The sequence below is a fragment of the Erpetoichthys calabaricus genome, chromosome 5, assembly GCF_900747795.2.
Source record: "Erpetoichthys calabaricus chromosome 5, fErpCal1.3, whole genome shotgun sequence".
NCBI lineage: Eukaryota > Metazoa > Chordata > Cladistia > Polypteriformes > Polypteridae > Erpetoichthys > Erpetoichthys calabaricus.
In genome coordinates this window covers 45485374-45509579 of record NC_041398.2, presented here as the reverse complement: position 1 = coordinate 45509579, position 24206 = coordinate 45485374, and the positions used below count along the sequence as shown (strand labels likewise).

Below are 24206 nucleotides of genomic sequence, written 5' to 3'. Positions count from 1 at the left end.
TGACGACATCCAAACGCGCACACACACACACATTTAATGAGCAGTCTTTCCCGGCACCTTCTGAACATTCTGCCTCCGCTGTCATCACTGCAATCAGCAAATGAACAAACATTATAAATGCTCACCATAAATCATTTAAAAGAATACATTTAATTTCTGAACCCATAGGCTAGAAAGTATTTATTTTAGTGACTGTTACTAGGGCTTGCGCCACTCTAATTTATTCCCCTAGCAGCATGAACCATTAGCAAAAAGTTCCAAGAGACTAATTAGCATTAGAAGCCCAGTGGTGCCACTGTGGTGACAATTTTCTTAAACAGAGAACAAGGTGTTATAAACAAAGAGGATTCAAAGAGTACACCACATCCCTGGGAACCCATTGAACTAAGGTGTAGAAAGTAAAAAAAATCTTGGCAGAACTGCTCGACGCATCTTAGATGCTTAAAAATAATCCCAAAAGAATTATCAGGTTAGCGTCATAGTGGATTAATGAGTGGGATTCTTGAGAAAAACAAAGTTTTCCATTTGGTTGGCCTTCATTATCAAATTGCACCTCTTCTGTGACTACCTGATAAAGCTTACTGAACAACACCGGCTTTGCTAAAATGCATTTGCTAGCCATGCTAGACTTTAATATAGGAAGGAAATAAAAAACTTCTCTTTTGTCTTAATTATGTTTTTGCTGTATTGATAATAGGCCATGTAGCACAGCTTAAATGCAGAACCTGCTGGTTTAACCCCTGGCCCTGACTCGGTGTTTGACCACAACTGAGCCACTTAACCTGCCTATGCCCCAAATGGAAAAAGAAAAAATATGGAACTAATGTGATCAGTAATGATTGCATAAGTAACCTAGGATAACAGTTCTCCCAAAAACTCTATAATAGTTAAAAGCTAAATGATTTTCAAATGAACTTATTTTTGTATAGCATTCTTCACTGAGAACTCAGTGCATGTGTACAAATCCATAACTACAATACATCACAGCAAGCAGTAAAGTCACACTACATATACACTCATGATCACAAAAACTACTTTAATAAACCAAGTGAAACAGAATATTTGGATGTAAGGGTGCAAGGAATGAAAATGTGGAGAAGTTGTGCAGGAGTTAATAGAAATTATTCTGGTTCCGGCGAAGGCTGCTTCGTTGTGATGTACTATTCCAAGAGAGATATTCGTGCTGTAAAAATCTATTGAAACATTAAATTATGTATGTGGTTACACGTGTAAGACATTTGTGGCATCGAAAAGCTTTGTGAACATCGTAATAGGTTCCCTAAGTGTTCAAGTGGATCATGTTTATCAAAATAAAACTTTCTTGGATTTACTGGTGTTTCTCTTAAACAGTCAAGTTGCTCCTCTAAATGAACAGATTTCTTCGTAATAGTTTACCACAATTTACAGGACTATAGCATTAGCAGTTTGCATAATTTTACCCTTATTTTCATCATAGCTTTTAATTTTTTGTGGATTCAAACATTATAGCCACTCATTTTTTTACATTACAAACCTTTCAAACTACAAAGCAGTAATATATTCATTTACAAGTTCAGCTTTTCACAAATTCATTCTCCTTGAAATACTGCTTGCAGTTTAAAAATCTCCAAAAAGGTTCCTTCAAAGCAGACTTCTTAATGTGTTTTGTTTCTGGCAACTGGCAGGTTGACAGAAATTTCTAAAAAATGATGTTTTACAGATGTTCTTGAAATATTTTGCCCTTTTTAATATTTCGTATTTGGTTGTGTTTTAATGAGTTTTATCCGGCTAAAACCTTCAACCAGAAACCTCAAAAATGACAAAGTTCAAGGATGGGCTGTTCTGATCATTGAGTGCTGATACTAATACACTGCATTTTTTGTTTCCATTTCAGCTGGAAGTATTTTTATGGTCTTCTTAGGAAGAAGAAAAAGCAGGCACTTATTTTCAGGGTAAGCCAAGGTTTTCTGTTTCCCAGTGTGGTAAATTTTGCTACAGCATGTGAACACTGCTGACGTGCTCCCCAGACCTGGAACTTGTTTAACTGAACAAGTATCACCAGCATTCTGAAGCTGTACAGAGCAGGAAATGTAAGGAGGGAAGTACAAGTTTAGAGAACATGCTGAGAAAATAAATCAAAAAATAAAACGTACAATAGAAGTATAGACTTGAAGCACATAAGAGGGATGGAATAAATACAAATGCATGGCAGCACATAAAGAGGACAGAACATAAAGCAAAAAAGTCTGGAGCATACAACGCAGCTTATGGATAAACCTTGTGTTGTCCAAACACTGCCAAGCTACATATTTATAATGTGATGTTGCTGTTGGGTGACACGGTGCTGGCCTTAAAAGTCATATGTCGTTTAGGGCTCAAAAAAGACTAGAAATGGTCATTCATAACATAAGTGTAAGATAGAAAATCCTATACTGGCCATTAGCTGGCCATGCACTCACACTCACTCACATTGTGCCATTGAGAAATCTCAGTACAGGTCAGTTCAGTTTAGTAATACATTAGATAGAGCTAATTACAGGAATATAATACTGGAAAATAAAAGAATACAGCAGGGCTATTCAAGTACAAAGTTAGTTGGGCCAGATTTTCAAACCAAGACATTTAGCTGTGCCACACATTTTTAGTGGCTGGTAAGCAGCAGGTAATGGCAAATTTTAAACCAACACAGAAGAATGTATTAAAAAATAAGTAATGTTTAGTCACAGTTTCCCTATTAAATTTGGTCACATCCAACACAGGCACATCAAAAAGTGAATAAAAAAACAAAAACAAAAAAGCAATAACTGAACAGAATCTGAGGTATTAGCAATATTTTTTCCACTTCTGAAATAAAAAAATAAGCATTTTGGTCATATCTGACCCAGGCACATCTCAAAGTGCATAAAATCAAAAAAGTGCAAAGTATTAGAAACAACATTTGTTTACCTTTTGAAATAAAAGGCACATCACAAAGTGCATTTAACAGAATAAAAAATACTATCGATATTATCAAAGCTATCAGTGCACAAATCCATAGCAAGTGATACCAGTAACTAACACACAAGAATGCAACGTCTACTGCACATTGAGGGAACAGAGGTTCACCACGAGTGAGGTTAGCAGTGCTTTATTTGTAAATAAAAAGGTGGCGGTACGTATACGTTGCATTTGGATCAAGTTTGAGGTACTGTGAAGGTTTATAGAGGCCAAGAGTCCTTGCGCTACATGTTTTGTTTAGCTAACACCATGGAACATTTTAAAAAACTTCTGAAAACTACTTTTTGAATTTGGCTTTTTCATAGCTACTTCTTAGTGTCACTTGTATAAATTATGTACACAATATAATGTGATGTATGTCTTGGATATGTAATCATTATTAACCTCTACTATTCTCTGTGCTCTTTTCCGTTGGTTGCACTTTACACCACTGCCATCTGATCAAGATAGTCTTCAGCTGCCTGGGATGTTCCAACTATCAATGAAACCAATTGCATCGAACCTTCTAACATTTAGTTTAAAAACAATAGGAAAGTATTTAAGCACATTTCTGTTTTGAAGAGTACCTAGTTGGGGCTGGGTGGTCTTTTGGCCTTGGTTTATTTTATCCAATATCTTACTTTTCTGTCCTCAATGGCCTTCTGCACATAGCATCACATTTATCAATATAATCATTAGAGATTAAAAAATGAATTTAGCAATTTTTCCATTACTAAGGACTCTATCTGTTACTTGTTTATCTGCATCATGTAAGTGTGTATTGATTTGTCCTTACGTATTATCTTTGGTATTTATTATATTTATTTATTTATTGATACATTTATTTATAATAAATTTTTCTTTTTATTTGCATTTTTTTCTTTATCATCTTGTAAAACTTGTTCATTATTTTACATGTTTTATAGAAAAATGTGCCATAGAAATAAATCTTTTGTTGTTATTACCAATATATTGTATATATTACGATAGACAGCCGGGGCCCTTTCCCAACCAGGAGGTCTTCGTAAAGAAAGGACTGGGGGAGCAGGTGTGCTTGGAGCACCCCAGTGGAAGCAGTGTTGCTTGGGAATCCCACAGAGCTCCATGGGATGTTGGAGTTTAATACAGCCCTGTTGGGTTTTGTTGGGGCTGCTAGGGGGCGCTGCAGATCCTTACTTCAGGCTTCCACCAGACCTAGGAGTACTTCCAGATAATGATGGTGGGCCACCTGAAGTACTCCCAGGCGCAGCATAAAAGGGACTGCTCGACTTTACTTGGGGAGTCAGAGTCTGGAGGAAGAGAGATGAAGCTTACCAGAGAAGGAGTAAAGGCAGAAGATGGAAAGAGAGAGAGAGAGAGAAGAAAAGAAACTGTGCTGTGTTTATTGGTGCTTTGTACTGTGCTGTGCGCTGGTAAACAAACTAAAGGATTTCCACAGCAGAAAATAAAATGTGTGTTGCTGGATTTGTGCCTGGCATGTGTTTGTGTGTCTCTCTGGTGCACCCCCTGGTGGCCACAATATACAGAACATCCTTCCATCCATTCATATAGCGAACTGACCTAATCCAATTTTAGGGCTTCAGCACCTGAGTTCAACAGTGGAATCAGCTATGGTTGGTGTAAATACTGAGGTACGGAACTCTTGATCATTTTAGGTTAGGCAAAATAAAATACAGTGGACAACCTAATGAGACTGTACAGATCACAGTTTTTAGACCTTTAGCAATTATTAAATTGTTAGAAGAAAGCCCATCATTTCTTCCCCATTTACTTCAGAAGTATAAAATTATTGCATCTCCTCTGAAAATCTCTCATGATGTTATAGATACAGTAGATATGATGACATTTATTGCATATTTCTGTCCTGTGAAATGGAGAAGTGCTGCTATGCAACTTGATAATTTTTAAAGCTGTAATTAATTTATGCACTTTCTATTTCATTTCAGAAAGAGTGCCTATTATATTGATGTCTTGTTGGGACCGTCCTATCTTTAACTGCTTGATGTCAGTATAACCCCTGGCACTTTAACCATAATGGCGGCGATTGCCTAGGGTTGTTGAATTAGACTGTGTCAATGCTCTTAATTTATTCAGCTTATTGAATTTGGAGCAAAGCCACTCTATGGTTTGTTGTCCTGTTCCATATTGTTAAAACAGGCTGGGACAAAGTGATATGATTTAATTCTAAATAAATGCTCTGGTACACACGGAAACGCATGCCAAAGATATGCAATTTTGGTTACTAAATAAGAAGTAAACGTTTAAATGAGTCTGAAGACTAGTAATGGCTAGGCAAATATAGTCAAGTAGTAATGTGTTTTGCGGTTTTTGCTTATTTGGAGTAATCAGCTCATTAGGTTGGTGATGTGGCACAACAGTTTGTATTGTAGTGGACACAATACATTTCAGGTCTTGTGTAAAAAGTTCACCAGTGCTTTGGATGTTTATATATGTTCTCACTAACATGTAGAGGTGCATAGTAGAGACTGTCGTTCTTGGCTTCATAACATCTTGGTACGAAACCTACTTGGTTCAAAAACATACAGCCCTGCAGACAGTTGTCTTATAAGATTACTGGTACACAGAGCTGTTCTGTTCGGGCCATATACAACACTCACTGCCTTAAAAAGACAAGCAGTGTGATTAAAAATGCTAGCCACCTTTGTAGATGTTTTTCATATTCCTTTATTCTGACAAACAGCACATGATCATTCACACTGACACCACTAGATTTAGGGTCCGATTCTATCCGAAACAGATAGGAGAGGAGACATGATTGAAATGTTTAAATGATGAATAAAATTAGTACAGTGGATCAAGCCTTTTACTTTGAAAAAAGTCAACAAGAACACAGGGACACAGTTCGAAACTTGTTAAGGGTGAATGTTGCATAGACACAAAGGATGCTTTTCTTTACGCAGAAAACCATAAGCTACCAAGTAGTGTGATAGACATTACGATTTTAGGGAATTTCATAACTTGACTTGATGTTATTTTGGAACAATCAAGTGGATGGGACTGGTGAGCTTTGTGGGGCTGAATGTCCTGTTCTCGTCTATATTGTCCTTATGTTCTATTCACTGGTTGTATGAATGAACAGCCAGTCATAATAACAAGTGCTCTAAGTGTTCATGCATGCAAGGTTATTAATAAGCTAGTCATATTTACAATTCTGAATGTGTTCTTTCCTATCTATCTATCTATCTATCTATCTATCTATCTATCTATCTATCTATCTATCTATCTATCTATCTATCTATCTATCTATCTATCTATCTATCTATCTATCTATCTATCTATCTATCGATAATTGTATATATACTTGTTTCTATGTATGTATGCTTTTGTGTGTGTGGTTGTGTCCCTTTTCGTTGGTAATGTATTTGTCACATTCATCAGTTTTGGAGACTGAATACAATTTTTCCATCACTACCTTATTACCTTAAGTATGATTACAAAATCCTTACACTTGATTCACCAAAACCATTCATTGTTGAATGCTTGTTGTAATGTTACTGAGCATAATCACCTCTCTAAAACACTTGTTAGATCTGTGTTATTTTTCTAGCATGTGTCTAATATTATCAATATTAGTAATTGTTAATAGTTTTATCATTATTTTTGGTAATATCATCTCAATAACATTTTATGTACAGTACTCATTTTTTATGGGCACCATCATTTTGTAGCATGAGGAGGTGATACACACACTATGTGACACATGATGGACAGGGACTGTGAACAGAGTCCAGACTTTAGGAAGTTCAAGAAGAGACTGTGAGAGACTAGGTCTCAAAAAACTAACAATTTAGGATGTGCTTCTGGTTTTGAGTAAGCTCGATTCTTGACTTCAAATTTAGTGTAATTCCATATACTTTGGTAAGCAATCAAAAAACTAATGACCTTGACTATTCTCCTAAAACCTCAAAATAAAAATAGGCCCCTACGTGATCTCTGTCAATCCATTATACAAACTGTTTTTGTTGATGACAACACTAGCATAGATTCACCAGATATTCACAGTATTTTCTGTGCATGTACATTGCAAGGCTCACACACACATACACCCATACTCAGACTGGGGTTTAATAATTAATTAATGTAACCAGCATGACTTTTTTAGGTAAGGTAAGGGACTAAAGTAGTACCGAGAGGAAACCCCACATAAATAAGAAAAAAAATGAGAAAATTCTACATGGACGATAATCGTCATGGCTTTTCAACTCAGGATGCTGGACCCATCAGGACGATCTCCATGGATCTCTGTGCTTTCCACATTCCAGGTAGTAATATCCCAAAACTGTAACCTAATTGTTAAATTTTGATTTACCTAAATGATTTATTTTCTGGAGCAAGCAACACAAGTAAAAAAAATAAATTGTGGCTGAACTGAATTAAACAGGTTCCATAAAAGATACTGTAGATAATATGGTAATAAAACTCTTCAGAATGTTTTGCAGAGTTTACATTTCAACATTGTATGGGCACAAAACCCACCAACAGGAGAGGATAATTAACATAAAACACAAAGGGAAGATGACGGTCATTTTATTTCTTTGAAATGTAAGGCTTAAGTGATATAAGAATTTTGTCAATTTGTATGTACAGTATGTGAAGAATTATAAACTGCTCTTCAACGATTGCAATGTGAATCATCACAAGTGTCATAAACCTATTCAATCCAATTTCTTTTTCTTGGCACCCATGCTCTGTAAATATGTTGCATCATTCAAAGCCCCTAATGAAGCCGAGGCTCCAGGCAAAAAGCCCTGGCAGAAAACCAACTACCAGCCTACAACTACCATACCAACAGACATACAAATATGCTAATACATAAGTAAACATCCACATATAAACAAACAGAGAAAATATTTATCTGTGCCATGTCATTTCTTTTGGTTGAAATAATTAAAAAACAAAACTTGGCTCTCTCAACCAATGTTAATGATATGCAGCAATCTGGTTATTTTTTTTTCTTTAACAGCAGGGCACAGTCACCCTGTCACATTCCTCTTTTATTCCAGATTGGAGGGTTGCCTTTTGTTACTAGAAAAGCTGCTGCTTGTAATATGGAAAGCTGGATTTTTAGGACTTGTCACCCAGATGCATGCTAGATGCTAAATATACTCAACTTGAAAGGGACCAGTTAAACATATAAAATCCTATTGATCAGAACACAAGGCTGTGTCTTCTTTTTGACCAAGCCAATTGGCTCCAGAGGTCTAGGTTAAACTTGTGATGATTCATAAAATTATTCTGCATATGATCAATGATTTTCTGCTGTGACTCTCCCTGTAGAAACTTTTATTGCTCAGCTATATTTCGGCAAGCTTATATCTAATTGGCTAATCACAGTGTAATGAAACTGGTTACAGCTGCTTCTAAAAAAGACCAACAAAAAAGCTGCAAATGGACACCATTGAAGAAGTCAGAAGCAGCAGCTCCACTACCAATTATTACACTTTAAACAATGTTTATATCAAACAAGTGTTGATATTTACACAACTATACAGTATATTCAAACCTCTTAAGTTAAGTCGGGTGGATTACACTTGACAGTTTGCACATATTACCTGGAGGTTGAGTACAGCTATTCCAACTTAACTGTTCAACTTAATTGTTCCAACATTTCATTGTTCAGTCATTGATCCATTTTACACACTAGCTTATTGCAGTGGGAGATTGTGTAGGGTTCAATCTTATCCTGGCAGAATCTGGAACTAATCATGGAGAAGAACCTAGTCCACCACAGGATATGCTCATTCACAATGGAGAAACTTAGATACTACTTTGGATATTTTTAGGATGTGGACACACAAAAGACATATGGACTCACTCTGTTGTTTGACCCAAGTACTTCAAATCTGGATAAATGCACCACCTGGAGGTACCCCTTTCAACTTGCTTGTCTTATTCCTAATAGTAGAGGTGCAGAAAAGTTTCTGAAACCAGTGAAACAGCCTAAATTAGTATCTAAAGTATCTATCTATCTATCTATCTATCTATCTATCTATCTATCTATCTATCTATCTATCTATCTATCTATCTATCTATCTATCTATCTATCTATCTATCTATCTATCTATCTATCTATCTATCTATCTATCTATCTATCTATCTATCTATCTATCTATCTATCTATCTATCTATCTATCTATCTATCTAAATCTCTTATCCACATGAAATAAAAAGAGTCTTGTGAGAGCACCTCTGGTCTACTGAGTCCAGCAGTAAGTTGCACTGAAACATCAAGCTGAAGACCATGTTATTTTTTTTTTTTTTTTTGTGTAATCATTCAGTGACACAATTTAAATTTTGCTCTGTTGGAGATCATTGACTAGAGCAGGTCATTTTAAAAAGTTTAAAATTAATTTAATTGAATCTGGTCAATAATTTTAAACTGGCTCGCTCTAGTTTAAAGTCTGTGCTTTAGATCATTTGATATAAGTGACAAAATAACTGCTGGAAAGGTTCACCCTCTTTTTCACATTATTTTGGTCTTAAGAAACAAACCAATGGGCTTTGAGTTTCAAGGAATTAGTGAAGCTTCTAATTCCTATCCTTTTTACACTAAGTTGGCATGCTGATGCTGTGATTAAGAGCTCAAATCCAGGCTAGATCACTCTCTGTCTGGATTGTCTTCATGTAGGAAGTTTGAAACTTGAAAGTACCTCTTGTACGAAGGACAGAAGATTTATAGTGGACTTGTCACTATCAACCTCTCAGCAGTGTTCAGAAGCCATTAAGAAATTTAACAGAATGTTAGGTTATATGGCATAATGTGTAGAGTACAGGTCCAAGGAGGATATGCTTAAGTTTTTTTATGCACTGGTTAGACCTCACCTGGAGTACTATGTACAGTTTTAGTTTTCAGGCTACAAAAAAGACATAGAAGCACTAGAAGTACAGAGAAGAACAAATAGGCTGATTGCAGACAATGAGTTATAAGGGAAAATTAAAAGAGCTGAGCCTTTCAAATTTAAGCAAACAGAGATTAAGATGGAACATGATTGAAGAGTTTAAAATTATAAACGGAATTAGTTTAGTGAATACAATGGATATTCTTTGAAAAATGACTTCAATAATATCATCTGGGCGCAGTTGGAAACTTGCTAAGGGTAAATTTTGCATAAGCAATAGGAAAGTTTTCTACACTCAGAAAGATTTAGACATATGGCATAAGTTACCAAGTAGTGTTATGGACAGTAGGACTTTAGAGACATTCAAAACTTGACTTGATGTTATTTTGGAGGAATTAGATGGATAGGACTGGTGAGCTTTGTTGAATGGTCCGTTCTTTTGAAAAGTTTATCTAATGTTCCAATGTGACTATATTTGTCTTGTCCTGAAACTCCAGTTTTCCTGCTTTGCCCAGAAATGTGAATTATATGTTGATTGACAATGTTGTATCATCATAGTTATGGCAATGAGGTCATTCTAAAATGAAATGGTGCCCTGCCCAGGGTTTGTTCCTGACCTGCCAGGACAGACTCCTACCTACTATGCAGAATGAGAAAATAAACACATAAATGATTGGATGAGTAACTTTCAAGCAAGGTTAAGCTTTTGGCAAGTATGAAATATCTGCATAAATTATTTCACTTATCTATGCTGGGCCGTTAAATTTCAATTTAATATACAGGTATTGTCTTAGAGAAGAAGAATGTGCAGAAAAAAATCACATCATGATTAAGAAAAATACTAACCTAAAAAAGTTTTTTTCAGATTAAATTGGGTAGAATTACTACTTCAGTTGACTGTCATGTTGGGGTTCTCTCATTGTGAAGATTACTTGAATTTGCTGTTTTTGCAGGGATTTTCTCCACTAATTCTTGTTTGTATCTACTATCTAAAGTAGAGGTGTATAAAGTTAAATATTCCATCCTGGGTGCCAGTATTCAAATATAGAAATCATTATTTGAGTATTGCTTCATAGAATGTCAGTGAGTAAATATGCTATCAAAAAACCAAGAGTCAGGTCTGGCAGGACACCATTGTTTTGTTCAAAATCTGTAATGACAAACTTCTGTAAAACAGTTCAGGTAGTTCAATGTTGAATGACATGAAACTGAAGCATCCTGTAAATCATCTTGACCCTGTGCTCACTATCCCAATTCAGAAATCCAAGCTAATAAATATCAGAACCAACCACAAAAATGTCAGCAAGGGACATGCTGCGCCTCAGCGTTGTGGAAGGTAACATCTTTAGAGGACTAATGAGCTTTCTTAAGATGAAGAAGTATGAAGTCTCCTTCTGGAAAAACACGAGTATGAAGGAGAAGAAATAGCTACAGCTTTAAAAACAAAACTCCAAATGACAATATACAGGCACACATTATTATAGCACCCAAACAGAATTTCACTAGTCCAAATCAAATGTAAAAAAAAAAAACTTATTAGAATGTAACCCTTTTATTTTTCATTGCCAGACCTTGAATTTCAGGGCAAAAATACTGCAGCAGGAAAATATTGCTACTGTTTAAAGACAAAAACTGAAATAAAAATCTATTGTTATTGATAGTTTTGTTAAAGTTTGAGTTATTGTGACCGAGTCATAGAACTGCAATCTAAAATGTGAATAATAGAGATGAGTATTTTGGTTAAATTTGTATTATAATACCCAAAAGTCATATATAAAGGTAAAACAATGTTTTTGCAGGGTGTTTATATTTGTGGGGGTTAGGTGAGATTGTGAAATGTCTAATTTTGTTTTTCTTTTCAGTTAACAAAACATATATTTGTTAATGCTTTTGGGTACAGAAGTATCAACATTAATCAGAATGCATATCTCTAATCCAAAACTGCATGGTCATGTTGATTTCCCACTTTTAATTTCATAATTTGAGGAGCAGATGTATATTAGATGATGTCTTAAAGAATAAAGAAACTAGGTTGTAAATATTAATATCTAAATGCAAAATGTTTATTTAGTGCAAATGTTTTATCAAACTGTGCTTTAGAATGATGATCGATTAATTTTAACTATCACTGATCAATAATAAGATTCTATGACCCCTAGATATGAACATGATTGAAACTACAGACAAAATTCAAGCTTTTGAGACAAACCAAACTTCTCTTTAGCTCTGACACATCAGTCTCTTTTAAACATAATGATGCAGAAACCTACTAATCTTTGCTTGTTTTATAGAGAGCATTAACCAACCACAGTCCAAGGCAAGTAGACAAAGATCCTAGAAGGTCTGCTGGAAAATATTTCTTTAAATTGTGGTGGCTCAAGTGCACACACATCCAAAATCAAACCTCACCACAAGACCTGACTTCTAATCTTTTAAAATTGTTCATATAATGCAGGCCTCTGGCCAATAGTGATGGGCATTTCGATTCACTTCACTGATTTAGTTATTTCGATTCTTTCAAACTGTTTAAGAGAATTGTTAGTTTTGATTCATTTGATTTGTTTGATTCATTTAAATGGATCCCCTCCAATCACATCACAAATATATAACTCAGTAACTCATACATTATTTTGATATATTTATGTATATCAAATTATGTATATAATTAACATAATTGATAATTATATATATAATATGTACTGTATGTAATATATAAATACTTATTAATTATTTATATATTTAATATGAATTCATATGTCATTGTCCTTTTTTTCTACATAATGCATGATAACACATTTAAGATGCATAATTAAAATAAAAATCACAAGTGAATGATTCGTTTGCAAATCAAATGAACAACAATCATGAGACTGGTTCTCAGGTAGTGATTTATGCAAGAATCAAGTGATTTGAGACTCATGACTCAGGCGGTTATGTGCTTTAAACACCTACCAGTGTCAGTGAAATGATATACCCTAATGACATCATGCAGTACATGAAAAGAATCATTCAAAAGAACAAATCATTCACAAATCGTTCATCACTACTCTGATCTCTATTGTGATCAGATCAGATTAGGTCTATGAATGCATTAAAATATGAAGAAACCTAAGGACTAAATTAAAGTAAATGAATTCATGACCATTGCAAATGCGTTGTGTGCTTTATTTAGTATTTTATTTGTACAAAGATCATCAAATCACATCCAAGTGGTGTAGATATGGCAATAAAGTAAAAAAAAAAAAAAATTCAACATGAAAAATTTACTTGCGCGTCCATCCAGGCTCAGGGTACTGGGAAATATTATTTATTACTTACAATGAATTATCAATATATTATGAAATAACAATAAATATGGTTTAATAATTAAACAATAAATTACCCCATAAATAATATAGTATATTGCAAAATTAATTAAAAAATAATTCTATTTTTAATAAATCATACAATGCAAATTTGAAAATACAAATTCTAAATTAAAAACTTTTATCTATCATCATCAAGTCCCAAGCCATTGTTCTTATTTGTATGCTCCTATTAAATAAAAGTTACTATTTACTTCAATAATGTTGAAAAAAAAACCTAGTGATGGATCTCGTTAACAATATTTTTCAGACATTTTAGGAAAATATTCAATTTGTCTTACCTGCACATAATTTCATGTGTTAGTAAAACACGGCACATCTCCGGGTTTTTGTCCTGGCCCTCATATATAATGGGCTGAAAAGGTAAAGGAATTTGTAGAGTTAGTATGCATGGAAAAGATCATCTAGACACCAAAGAATGATGTTCTGCATTATATGCAACAACTATTAAACACCAGAAGTTATTGAAAAAATCAGGAGTGGTCTCCCCTAGACTTTCTTGTATACTTAGATATGGGGATGGATATTTGAGGAGTAAACTACAAGACAATGATTATATTTTTATATTATGCATGTTAAAGAACCATCAACAACAAATCAAATCAAATTAATAATATATTGAGCAATTACTATAAAAGTGAAGTTTAATAAATTGGACTCTGCAGCTGCATGAATAAAAAAGTAGCATAAGTTGATAGAAATCTATGTTTTATACCTCATACTTGAATGCAAAATTTGGCTGACCTAAGTGAAAGCATACTCAAGTTATAATGGTATTTTCGGACTCATTGAGGTCTAAAACATCGAGATTCATCAAAATCTCGAAATTGATTTTTTGGACGATTACAATACTTTCCGTACGAGAAAGTAAATCGGACTCAGGGAGGTCTAAAATGTCGAGATTCATCGAAATCTCGAGGTCGAATTTTTGGACGATTACAATACTACAATAAAAGTTAAAAGGGGAAGCAAAAATGCAAAATGAAGAAATTACCAAAACGTTATTATAAAAAAGAGAAACCTAATTTGATTCATCAGGATGATAAAGTGGAGGAAGTAAGGGAAGAGTTTTCTAAAGAATATGATGAAAAAAAACATGTAATAAACTTGATTATGGACAGTAATAAGAAAGTGAACAATTTGCTGCCAGACAGGAACGGTACATATTTTGCGTGGTCTAACAAAGAAACTTAAGGAAATAATCCATCTTATTTATGCATCAGTAAATCAATGAATGAATTAAGCAGTTTTTTATTTAAAATAAAAAGCTTTTACATAGCCTATCGTCACATAACCCACATTGCAACAGCAGAGTTGACTTCCACTGAATCTTATATTAAAGCCCAAAGGTAGCACCCTCTCAGTGGCTTCCCTATCCAAACAAAATACAGTACTAAATCATGATATATTGACTTCATCTTTAATTCCTTCCTTACAAATATCATAGACATATTCTTATAAATGAAATGATTGCACCCATCCATCCATTTTCCAAACCTGCTTATTCTGAGCAGGGTCACGGGAAAGCTGCAGCTTAACCCAGCAAGCATATAGTACAAGGCAGGAATAATCCCTGGACAGGGCACTAGTCCATTCCAGAGTAGACAATACCAATCCGCTTAGCATGCCTGTCTTTGGACTGCAGGAGGAAACTGGAGAAAACCCATGCAAACCTGAGGAGAACATGCACATTCCATGCAGGGAAAACCTCGGACGTCTCCTTGTGACATCCTCTGTTCACTTTATGAATGCTTAATAGTTAAAAATTAATAAAACCTGTCAATGGCACAGCTAATTCATGAAAAATGGTAGTCAAGCACTCGTTCAGATATGTAAAGCAATGAAATTCTTGAGGCATGTTTTTAATAGCAACTGTGCTGAAAAGTTGTTTCCTGCTTAGCGACCAAAATGGAAGGGTGACTGTTAAATGTCATTTGTCTTAGAGAAGAAAAACGAGCATAGGAATCAAGAAACCTGTTAATGAAGTTTGACTGTATGGAAATGTGTAGACGACCTCTGAACATTTTCAGGTTGAGTACTCTGATCTCTGATACACTTGCCTGCTCACGGCTCACTTGGAAGTCCTTGTTGTGAGATCTGAAAGACATGAAGAGCCACCTCTCCTCACTGACAGCCGCTTGAGTCAGCTAATGGTTATTTTGCATTTATTTATTTCCAGCGTCCTGCTGCACTTACATTGAAGTTATTGATTAAGCCATCACTCAGAAACTTTGTCAAACCACAGGTGGGCCCTTCGAGAGCAGCCAGTATGACACAGATCTGTGAATGTGTGTCTGCCTGCTGGTGGGATCCTTGTGTTACAGAGGAGCGCTGCACTTCAAAAGCCACATATGGTTCACAACTACACTGAAAGATATGGGCTGGTCTCAAGACTTCCTGTACAGATAGGTTTACATATTTCAAAAGCACCTTATTTTCCAAAATCCCTGCTGTTTATATTAAATTGCATTGTAAAATATCTTAGCAGTCAATTAATCTTAGATATAATGTGCAAATTAAATATGTGGTATCCCAAAGTACTTTGCAGTACAAATATGACTGCAATAGACTGTGAAATATGCAAATTGATCTGTACTACAATATCGAAACAATCTTTACAACACCTGATTTCAAGGAAAAAATACTTAATCCAGCTATTCAAGTTTCAATTTTCAGAATCCTCTTTGCTCATTTTAGTTGGCCGGGAGTTAGGGCCTGTATCAGTTGCATCCTGAATAATACAGATTATGGACACAGATGGGCTGCCAGTCTATCACAGGGCACACTTACAGCAGGTCATCAATAACCCTGATATGCGTGTCTTTGGGATGATTACTTAGAGAAAGGCCAGATGACAATGGTGAAAACACGCAAAGGCACCTTTACTACGCCCCTAGAACTTAACGTTTTCAATTGGCAGCAAAAAATGAGTATAAATTCCAATGAAACAGTACTATACAAAGAAAACTAAATAAATAAAATATATTAAAACAAAACTACTGTTGCAAGTCTTAAATAACACAACAAAGACAAATACAACCAAAACTAAAATCATTGAACAATAAAACCATAGTCACAGATGGTGCATGAAATACCCCTAATAAATACACGATCAGAGACATGAGATGTGGTGGCAGAGATGAAGTTTTGGTTTAAGCTAAATATCTGCTGGACCAGATGAGTTCTAAGTCATCTTTTAAAAGAAACAGTGAAGTCAGCATATTTAACACTTTAGTGAGATCATTCCAATAGAATTTTGGAACACAGGTTATTTCAGGGAGCAGTGAGATTTCAAATGAGGGTTGACCTGTCAGGATCATATGTAAGTTTTAATTTTTGGTTAATTTTTATTTTAATTTTACTCTTTGTTTTCATACTTTTTATATTTTTCACTCATGGATAACCTCTCTAAACAGAATACACAAACAGTTATGGGATACAGCCCGGACACAGACAGGTAGACATTGTTTAAATGCACCAACACACGTTTATTTACAATATTTACAATGTCCAAAGCACACACCCCCCCAGTGCCAGAGCACCAATCACCCCAAAGTCCAGGCCTCACAATGCCTTTTCTCTCTTCAGGTCCGCCTCCACTCCTCTCCTCCCAAGCTCTGTCTCACTTCCTCCCGACTCCAGCCATCGAATGGAGGGAGGCGGCCCCTTTTATACCCACCCGTATGTGCTTCCGGTGCCTCCCAATAAGCGCCTGCCAGCACTCCCCGGTGTGGCGGAAGTGCCAGCTGTGCACCCTGAAGCACTGCGGGTGTCCCTGGTCTTCTTCCCCCCAGCACTTCTGGGTGTGGGGGAAGTACAGAGGGCCAGAGCTCCTCAGGCATCGGGGCACCCCCTGGCGGTGACCACGGGCCCCTATAAGGTTGAGCTTCCAAGCTCCTTTCCAGTGGTCCCCATAGCCACCACAGCAGTCGCCCCTTCATGGTCTGGAGGAGGCGTAATCCCTCCTCCGGTCCTTCCGGGCGTCCTGGCTGGGTACCACCCCCAGCCGCTTGCCACACAGTTTAAAGTAAGATGGAATCAGAAGATGGATTGTAATTGTAATAGTAGGTTGAGGCTGAATCCAGGAGGGCAGGAATCAAATTAACAAATGCTGGGATGTGAGACAAAATCATAGATCTAGAAATGTAGTGAGTGAGTCAATAACCAGAATATTTCAGCAGCCTAATTTAAATGCATGACATAAATCAACATAAAAAACAGACAAAAATCTGCAGCTAGAGATATCCTTAATAATCTTCTTTCGGCTGCTCCCGTTAGGGGTTGCCACAGCAGATCATCTTGTTTCATATCATCCTCTCTTCTACATCATACTCTGCTACACACATCACCTGCATGTCTTCTCTCATCACATCCATAAACCTTCTCTTAGTCCTTCCTCTTTTCCTCTTGCCTGCCAGCTCTATCCTTAGCATCCTTCTCCCAATATACTCAGCATCTCTCCTCTGCACATGTCCAAACCAAAGCAATCTCGCCTCTCTGACTTTGTCTCCCAACCGTCCAAGTTGAGCTGACCTTCTAATGTCCTCATTTCTAATCCTATCCTTCCTCGTCACACCCAGTGCAAATCTTAGCATCTTTAACTCTGCCACCTCCAGCTCTGTGTCCTGTTTTTTGGTCAGCACCATCACCTCCAACCCATATAATGCAAGTTTTTTTTTTAATTTTAGTTTGCTTTTATTTGTCCACAAACTGAAGTGTATTACAGTAACCTTTATACAGTTATGGTAATGGCATAATGTATCCTGCCTACCAACCCTGCATCACAAACAGCAAAAAATGATGGCGCCCATAACATGATCAAAAAAGGAACTGTGAAAAGATTATTTTGAAATTAACATCTTCAAAAACATTCTGCATCAAAATAAAATGATCTGATCTTTAAACATCTTGACCTTAATCACACCCAAAATTATTTCTTTATTTTTTTTTTGTGGCTAAGAAAAAGACTAAAAAAAAACATACAACAAAGTCCAGATCACGACAGATGTTGATCTCTTTTGGTTTACAGGATACCTTGTGCCTTATTTTTGATAACCCATTATATTGCACATTATTTAAGAAAGAAGGGTTGTATGAACTATCTATACTTTATGCAAAAATAAAGGAAAGACGTCCTTAAGCTTAAAGATAACTGCAAATATTCCAGGTCAGGACACCTTGTATTAATTCTTTGCTTCCTTGACCACAACTGATCATTTTCTTCCCATAAGAAAGTTTTTCCCAATCAATCTCTGGTTGCCTGTCTTTCAATTACAATTTGTGTTTGCATTCTAACCTCTAGCACTTATGAAATAAAATAAATAAAACCATCAACGATAGTTAGAGTGTAATAAAGGCAAAGAGTGTTACATAGAATGCTACTGCTATGTAGTCAGGAATACGGCCAGATAAAGCATTCATTTACAGGATCAAGCACAGAATTATGAAAGCCACAGGAAACCAATGTGGCCACACAGAACTGCTGTCAGCCTTTGATAAAAGCATGGACAAGATATTTTTGGTGTCAGGAAAACATGGGAATTAGTGCATTTGAAAGATGTTACGGAGGTAGATGTAAACTTTCTTCACATAATTTATGTGAATTGAAAAAGAAAGTCATGAGTGAAAAATAATGTTAAGGGTTTTCAATAGCAGATGAAGGCATGATAGTGTTGTCATTTATACTGAATGAGAAGAAGCTCACTTTATAAAGCTGGGATGAGTTCTGTTTTGTTACAGTGCGTTTGTTAAAAATTGTGCTCTGCCCAGCTTTTGATTTCTTCAAGCAATAAGCCACCAATATCTTGGACGTACACCTAGTTTTAGTGTTTAAAAAGCTAGAATAATTCAAATCTAAGGCTGTAGTGAGAACTTGACTTGACTTCTCACTACATTCATAATGGCTAACATGGTATAACACCCTAGTACTAAAATCTAAGGGTGGAAATAGCATACATTGGTGTGACCACTAGGAGGCACTGCAGCACCCCAAAAGCAACCACAACAGACACAAGCCCTGGTTTAAATAAACGGATTATTCTTACAACTACCTTGTATAAAGGCTACAAAAAGGGCATCAACCAAACACAGCACAATTCTCCTTCTTCATTTCTCTCTCTCTCTCTCTCTCTCTGACCTTCCACTCCTCCAGGTGAGCTTTGTCCTTCTCTTAACTCCAACTCACCTGGATGAAGGTAAACAGCTCCTTTTGTCTTCCTTCTGGTGCCAAGACATAGCTAGTTGGAAACACTTCTGGGTCAAGTTCCAAAAAGTAGTGATCACATATCCCCACGAAACTCCCTGGTGGTATCCACAGAACCCAACAAGGCTGTTATATTGGACTCCAGTTCCCAACATGCCTTGTTGGTGTCCGCACTGGTAGTGTCACCCATTGAGGCTGTCATCTAGTGTGTCAGGGGAGCCAGTAGCCTCACAAGGTTGTGTCCCCCTGTCCTTCTATCCTACTGGCCTCCCAGTTGTGTAAGAAATCAGAACCCATCCCAAGTGGGATGTCTGCACATGCGTACTGTCCATCATAATGGTTAGGAACAGTATGTTGATGCATGATAAGCAATGGACACAGCCTTGAGGGTCTACTTTTATAACAGAAACTTTTCTGGTCCTAAAACTCTTGTCTGCCACTATGACTGAATTTGATGTGTTGAAGAGCAGTACAAGAGAAATCCAGGATGCTCTCCACCATTGACAGTATAGTGCAGTGGTCAGCTGTAGCAATTGCTATGCTGAGATCACAGAAGAGTTTAATGCCATATAACAGATTCCATTTTTGGCATCTGTCACAACTGGGAACTCTACTGTGTACCTTGCATACATCATCATGAATAAATTCACTAGACTCAATGTGCTTTGGCATAGAAAGGGAGCTGCAAGGTCTTATCTCTTTCTGGGGAGACGGTGTTAAAAAGGGAAACTAAATTATAACTAAAACAATTCCTATTAAGTGATCAAATTTTTGCACCATTTCCAGAGCATTTTGTGAAGTCCCACATCCTCAAAGTGTCCTTTAGCTACAACCAATTACAACTAATCTCAACATTACAATTCTTCATGGAATCCTTTTTATAAATCATGGCGTTTCTAGCATATTTAGACCCGTTTATTCATGGCATATGCATTGACTGTTGCCTTTAAAACTGCATGTATGTTGCTAGATTAGTAACTAGCAATAAAAGAGTTCTTTACAACTCCTGCTACATCTCCATGAATTTTTTATTTGATAGAATCCTTACGTTGTACCACAAGTATCTGCCTAGTATAAATACGCCATTCTGCAAAGGAGGATAAGTCGTACATTTCAAAATAAATGTAAAAAAGAAATGGACATAATATACAATTTATAATCTCTACTGTTATTTAAGTTTTGACTAAACAAAGGCTAAGTTCCAAATATCACTAAATCATGTAGCCAGGTTGCTGCTAATGCAACTCAATTATTAATGACCTTCAAAAAAAGATCAAAGCTATAAACACTATCCACCTTCTCCTATTAATGTCATCACTTCTCCTCCTCCTCCTCAATCAACTGATGATTCAATCAACCTTAATTTAAAGTCCGTGTTTTACAGTTTCACCTTTGTTATTACCATTATTATTACCAGTGTTAATGAGACATACATAATTATTATTGTTACTGCATGTTTGACTGTCTCCAGCATCTAAATGAAGGGTCATGTGAGGCAATGGAATGATTATTTTTTGTTGACTAGTCAAAACATTTAAACATGAAAAGGAGAACATTTAGATTATGGGATAAATTAGCAGAAATGTAAAGAACAATATAAAGAAAGCTAAGTATTACCCGATGACCAAAGTGCTGCTGTTCAGCAGTGGATACCTCAGCTCCGCACCAGTTCCAATCCCTAACAGGCCTGACTCCATTGGCTCTCCAGTGGTTTCGACTCTTTTGGGGATGAGGCTCCCGAGGGCTTTCCCCCATCCCCTTCATAATGCAAGCAGCCATCCTGTGGGTGGCTGCAGCAGAGCCACTGCCACATAGAGCAGAAAAGAGTGTTGTCTGCCATTTTAGAACTGCGTGAAGTTTTTATGGTGTCTAGAATGCCAATCCTGCCACCAACCTCTAAGTGTTCCCGGCAAGTTGGAGGACCGTTTGCAGGGCTGGATACAGTTTAATGTCATACTCAGGACAAACTACAGGGGAATAACCCTAAAGTCATCATCATCAGGATCCACGATCACTTGCTCATCTACCATGGACCAGAGCAGTCTGGTTTTAGGCCTAAGAAGTCTACCATCAACCGCATCCTGAGAGTTCTCATCGAACACAAACACGAATAACAGCAGAGTTTCTTTGCAGCCTTTGTCGACTTTTGTAAAGCATTCAACTCAGTTGATTGAGTTGACTTGTGGGGCATCCTGAGACTTTGCAGGATCCACTCAAAGTTGCCTGATGTAATGGCCAGCCTATACAGTGGCACTGTGAGTGCTGTGCAAAGTGGAGGACCTCTGCGTTTATCACAGTTAATTCTGGGGTTCGTCAGGGATGTGTTCTTTCTCCTACCTTGTTCAACGCTTGCATGGATTGGATGTTTAACCCTTTAATAGTCAAATACAATTCTGAGACATTCTACCTGTAGAAGGTGGGGTTTATACAGTAAATAGCAGACAAGAGAATGAGTACAATGGTATAGGCTTTTACAGCAACACAAAAGAGGTTGTAGTGGAGTTCACGAACAGCAAATCTTCCTCAACCTAAGTCTAAATCAAAGGAAGTGGAAGTTTAGCTGATCCAAGTATAAGTGTACCTAGAGGTAATATTGGACAAAAATCTGAATTGGGCTGAAAACACGAAAACAATTAACAAAAGGGCCATCATTTTCTGAGGTATTTCTGTACATTTTCTACCAGTTTGTGGTTGCAAGTTTACCTTTAAGTTCAATGGTACATTGGGGCACTAGCATATAAACATTTACTTTGGAAGTGCAGCTCTGTCCTGGGCAGTACCCTAGACTCTGTGTTGGCTGTAGGGGGAAGTAAGAAATTGTCTAAGCTGCTGGCTATCATGGAAAATCACTTTCTGCATGACACCCTGGCTAACCTTGTCACCTTCAGCACAAACTGGTGATCATGCCCTGAGATGGACTGAAGACCTGTCCAAAACTTGTTCCTCACTCCGGGCTCCCTGTATCCCTGAAATGGACAGAAAAAATGTGAAGAAAGAATGCAGGTGTAGGCTTCTAAACTTTCATTGCTTGACTGAGCCCTGTGGCATCAGGTGCCCTGAACAATCATCTACATATTGTGAGGACCATTAGGACAAGCAAACAGGCTGTGATGGAATAGACAGTTTGGCTTTAATGGTACCTGTCATTAGGTTCAGGATCAATCTCTCCTTTCATAATGGCAAAGGTGGACTTTGAAAAATGCTTCTGTCATTTACTCTCTTCCTCTGTGTGCCTCTGTCAAGGGTGTCAGCAGTGAAACGTTAAGAAACTGAAAACTAGTCGGTCTGACATATGATGTGAAGGAGAATTTCTCTCATCAGGGGAGGTGTTAAAGCATGGTAAAGTTACAAGTACAACAGTCAGCCTTAAATCTCCCATCGCTGTAAGGAGTGTGCACCATGAGCAAAATCTGGAAAACTACTGCTAACATTCTATTAAATTCACTAAACATATCACTAGCTTTTAAAAATAAAAACAACCAGGCAATGCCTTCAAAATAGTTACTTAAAATAAAAAGTGCTCTGCGTGCATTTGATTTCTCCGCATTGCAACAGGTGTCTTCAGATTTAAATTGCTGTTCCGGGCAGATGGTTGCCGTTCAGTTGCTGTCTAATATTTTCTCTTAATGAGAAATTATCAGAGAATATTGCCCCCAAACTTTCTAACAGGTGGTCCACTGTGACAGCTTGTTCTACATCTGTGGGTCACAGGATGGGCATGCAGCCTGCCAAATTGCCACCTTGACTAGCATTTAAATACATATTGGGCAGGCTGCTGCGACAGGTGTTGCGTTTGCAGAGCAGTTTGACCAAGGCGGGCAGCTCTCTTTTCGCAGCAGTCACTCCCCTCCCTCATCCCCCTCCCCGCACTCGTGTGCACAACATTGTGATTGATCCCCAGCTCTGCAAAACAGAAGGGCCCCTATCGATTTCAATGGGCTAACAGACCCGAGTGTGTTATAATACAATATACTGATATCTCTCTATTCGGCCTGTCAGCGAAGCCTGCTTGAGATTGGAACAGATGGAAAACAATAAAAGATTGAATGGGAATGGTTAGGAGTAAATTGAAAACTATTAGGGTTTCACAGAGCCCATGACACAGGCTTTTATAAAGAAATATGACCTTTCTCAAATACACTTATATAGAGACAGATTTAAGGAGGGGGGTAAGGAAAAAAAAAACGGACAATCATTTCTGCTTTTCCAAGGGTGTGCGACTTTGTTGCATGTTCCCTTTTGGGTATATACAGTACATGAATGGTGTGAAGACTGGAGTATTCAGGACAGCATGACTGATCATAGATACCTGGACACGTCCTGGAATATATTAAAAAAAATGTACCTTATGTAAAAGCCTTCATAATTTAGGAAATACATTAAGTTGGGAATCATCTCTTTGTTTTTGATTATTTTACAAAGCAGTAGTGTTTTAAAATAAGATCCTTTCCACTGATTGCTAGAAGATAGTTTAAATTACACAATGATTTACATACCCTGTGTCTCTTAGAAAAAGAAGAAAGAACAATACAAAAGCTAATATTTGTGGAAGATACTATCACCTCATGAAAGGTTCTTGCATTTAAATCTCACATTTAGTTGTTGTCTCTGTGGAGTTTCTATGTTCTACCCATGTCTACCGTGTTCTTTATTCCAAAGACATGTATGTCATATTAATTGTTAACTCTTAAATCACCTTATGTAGGCTAGTGGGCACCCAGTATTGCCAAGGTTGGCTCTGGCCACCGTGACCCCTAGTTTGGGTTTTGGGAAATGTAATGCTATGTTTGTATTCTTTGGTTTTAATATAGCTTTAGAGTAGGT

At 36.8% G+C, this 24206-nt stretch overlaps 1 protein-coding gene across 9 annotated transcripts in view; it reads right to left on the bottom strand.

The window, feature by feature from the left end:
- The window catches only part of LOC114651655 (transcription factor COE3-like), a 402694-nt gene that overhangs the window by 310606 nt on the left and 67882 nt on the right, over positions 1-24206 (bottom strand). For all 9 annotated transcript variants that reach the window (XM_051928475.1, XM_051928473.1, XM_028801490.2 and 6 more), the window contains one exon: positions 13462-13535. In XM_051928475.1, the coding sequence (XP_051784435.1) occupies positions 13462-13535 (74 nt within the window). The remainder of the gene's footprint in view (positions 1-13461; positions 13536-24206) is intronic.